Raw genomic sequence first — 2,946 nt, 5'->3', positions numbered from 1 at the left:
ACATACTAATAAAAGAATGGCCGGAGGCTATTATACGATCCCCCAGCCACCCTCATGCGCCTAACTATTCGAGACCACCCTCACTACCGGCAAACTAGCCAGAGAGGGATTCGAAAACCCCACCCATTTTATAAATATATATATATAGATATATATATATATATATATAGATATATATATATATATATAGATATATATATATAGATAGAGAGAGAGAGAGAGAGAGAGAGAGAGAGAGAGAGAGATAAAACTGAGCTCTGTTTCTCTTGCTTGATTTGTAGTACAAATAGATCCACTCTGGAGCTTTTGAGATTACCATTGCAGGAATCTTCTGTTATTTTCCATGTTGATTCTTCTTTCACTTGCAGGTTTGAGAGGTATCTGGCTGCTGAAGCTCTTCGCGTGAACAACAATGACTCGGAGAAAGCATTAGATCTCTTGACAAATCCTGATAAGAATTATGATCTTCAGGTATCGAAGGCGATGCATGATTTAGTTCATATGGTTTGGTCTCAAGGCATCATCTAATTATTTTTGTTTTTCATTTATTTACAGCAAAAAATTGATTCAAGGAAGCGGACTAGGCAGCAGAGACAAGCATCAGGTAATGAAATTGTTCCAACTCCAAATATTTGGGTAGTGATAATTCTTTTTTTTTTTTTAATGTGATAATTTTTTTTTTCATTGTCGCACTAACATGCTTGACCCCCTTTACTCTTTGTTAGTCATCATTTTAGTTAGATTAGTGACATGTTTTAGAAAATAATGATTTTTTTATTTTTAGTTGAATCTAACCATAGACCTTTTGGGTTGTTTGGTAGTGCCTTTCCATAGGATTTATCACCGGATTTATTAAATCCAACTAAACACTAAATACAGGAATTCTATGGATTCATGAATTTTCAGATTTAAGGTCCCAAAATTTGCCTTGGATTTGGTTTAAATTCGGTTTTACTAAATTCAGGGACATTATGGATTTACCGTATTCACAATTTACAAATTTACTAAATCTTACTAACGCTAAATGCTAGTTGCACTCCAATACTCCCTTATTAGAATTTAGTGATTTTGTTTTCATTCAAAAAAAAAAGAGTGACAATCAAAATCATCATTTCCTAAAATATATTTTATAACAGTTAAATGAGATCATCAGCAGAGATTCCATCACTAATCTGTCATGCATTACAGCAGCACGTGCTCCCACACAAATAGCACATTCAGGTGATATTGCTGCAACAGCAAGTACTACACTGGAATTGGAAAGTGGCAGCCATGAATTTGATAGCGAAGACATGGCAGCATCTTCCAAGGAAGTTAGGGATGAGGAGATGGAAGATGAGCTTGCCAAGGAATTGACCGGAGATGCTTATGCAGACTATGACCTTGAAGTTTCCAAGGAAGGAGAAGCCATTGCTGAGTACTTGGCCTTGCTGGAATCTTCCACAAGCATGAAGACTGGTTCCTCGTAGCTCTATACTGATCTCAAAGCAAGAGACCAAAGATGCATATGATTTCGGTATGTAATACTTTTAAAGCTTTTTTTGCCATTCCTTTGTGGTTCTTGGTGAACGGGCTATGTATAAATAGGCTTTCTCCATATATTATTGTATATATGATGATTGATCAGCTGATTTTCTTTTTTGTTGGGATTACTATTTAGTAAGGATTATTAAAAACTTTAATACAAGTTAAATGCTATGTTTTGAAAGACTGACTAGAAATGGTTGTCGATTGTCGTGTGCTAAGTTGTCAGTCTTGGGGTCCACATCAATTGTATTGTAAATAAAGTCTATGATATATGCTTGAATGTGTAGCATATTAGTTGAAAATAAAGTAAATAATTTCAAGTTGTATAAGGGTGAAGGAAAAAAAAGAAGTATATGTTGATGCCCTTGAGAGAGAATAATATGGAAGTTGGGAGGCATTGGCCAAAACTTGATTGTGTTGATTTTATAAAAGTTTGAGAAGTATACCCATGATCAACATCATATAAAAAAATTGATATATAAAAAATAATTTTAGGAAAAACTTCTTTTGAAATTATTATATGCATTAATTAAATAATATTATTACAAGTTTTTGAATATATCTATAGTTTGGTATATTTAAATTATTTCATTAAATCTATTTACCTATCTATTGAAATTGAGCAATAACTTGCCTCTTTAACAAATTTTGAAAATTCAATCAAACTAAAATAAAATCAATTGAAACAACCTATATGGTGGTTTGGTTTGATTGAATTTTGTAATGATTTGATTAGTTTGTTTCATCATTAATGTGTCATCAACTAATTTTTACCAAGCATGAGGCTTGATGTATTTTTTATGAAAGATTTTTAAAATTTAAATTCAAGATCTTCTGATGTCCTAATCTCAATGAGCTTATAATTAAATTGACTATCTCAACAAGATGAATTTAATGAAATTAAAATTGGTTCAATTCGGATTCAATCAAATCAAAACATTTAGAGGCTTTGGATAATCAATTGGATGGTCAAATGAACTTCAAGTGTGACATATTTATAGTCAATTAAACTTCTTGACAAGAGAAATCCAAAGAGCCTATGTTCGCTTAATTTTAGGTCATTAATGCCCCTAAATTATTAAAAATCTCCTATAATCAAGGGATCGATATTGACTGTTCGATTAGGTGGTTGAGAAAGTTATTTGCTAAAAGACCAAAAAGATAAAAATACACTTACCCTAGAGGTTGTAAAATGGTCTCATATCCTCAATTGAAGTGAGAGGAGAAGAGAAGGAATTCCAAGGCTTGTTGTGGACTGAAGACACAACGAAAACATTAGACCTTTGTAACCACCTACTAACGTCGATCACAACCCATCGGCCATTATCGACAACCAATGGTCGTCCCACTTGTCATTGTCGGTGATCCCTTTAACATCATATCCTAAATACAGTCGTAACATATAACGACGTATTGAAG

General features: G+C 33.0%; 1 protein-coding gene across 2 annotated transcripts in view; it reads left to right on the top strand.

Annotated features, from left to right (window-relative positions):
- LOC110030589 (NEDD8 ultimate buster 1) overlaps nt 1-1,708 on the top strand; it is a 17,972-nt gene extending 16,264 nt beyond the window's left edge. The window contains exons 9-11 of one of the 2 annotated variants that reach the window (XM_020733367.1): nt 369-471; nt 556-604; nt 1,192-1,708. In XM_020733367.1, coding sequence (XP_020589026.1) covers nt 369-471; nt 556-604; nt 1,192-1,469 — 430 coding nt within the window. In that variant the 3' untranslated portion in view covers nt 1,470-1,708. Of the gene's footprint in view, nt 1-368; nt 472-555; nt 605-1,188 lie in introns of both variants that reach the window. The other variant, XM_020733366.1, reaches the window with a different exon arrangement.
- Nucleotides 1,709-2,946: the final 1,238 nt, after the last annotated feature.

This window comes from Phalaenopsis equestris, unplaced genomic scaffold, assembly GCF_001263595.1.
Source record: "Phalaenopsis equestris unplaced genomic scaffold, ASM126359v1 Scaffold000741, whole genome shotgun sequence".
Classification (NCBI taxonomy): domain Eukaryota; kingdom Viridiplantae; phylum Streptophyta; class Magnoliopsida; order Asparagales; family Orchidaceae; genus Phalaenopsis; species Phalaenopsis equestris.
This window is presented reverse-complemented; position numbering and strand designations above follow the sequence as displayed.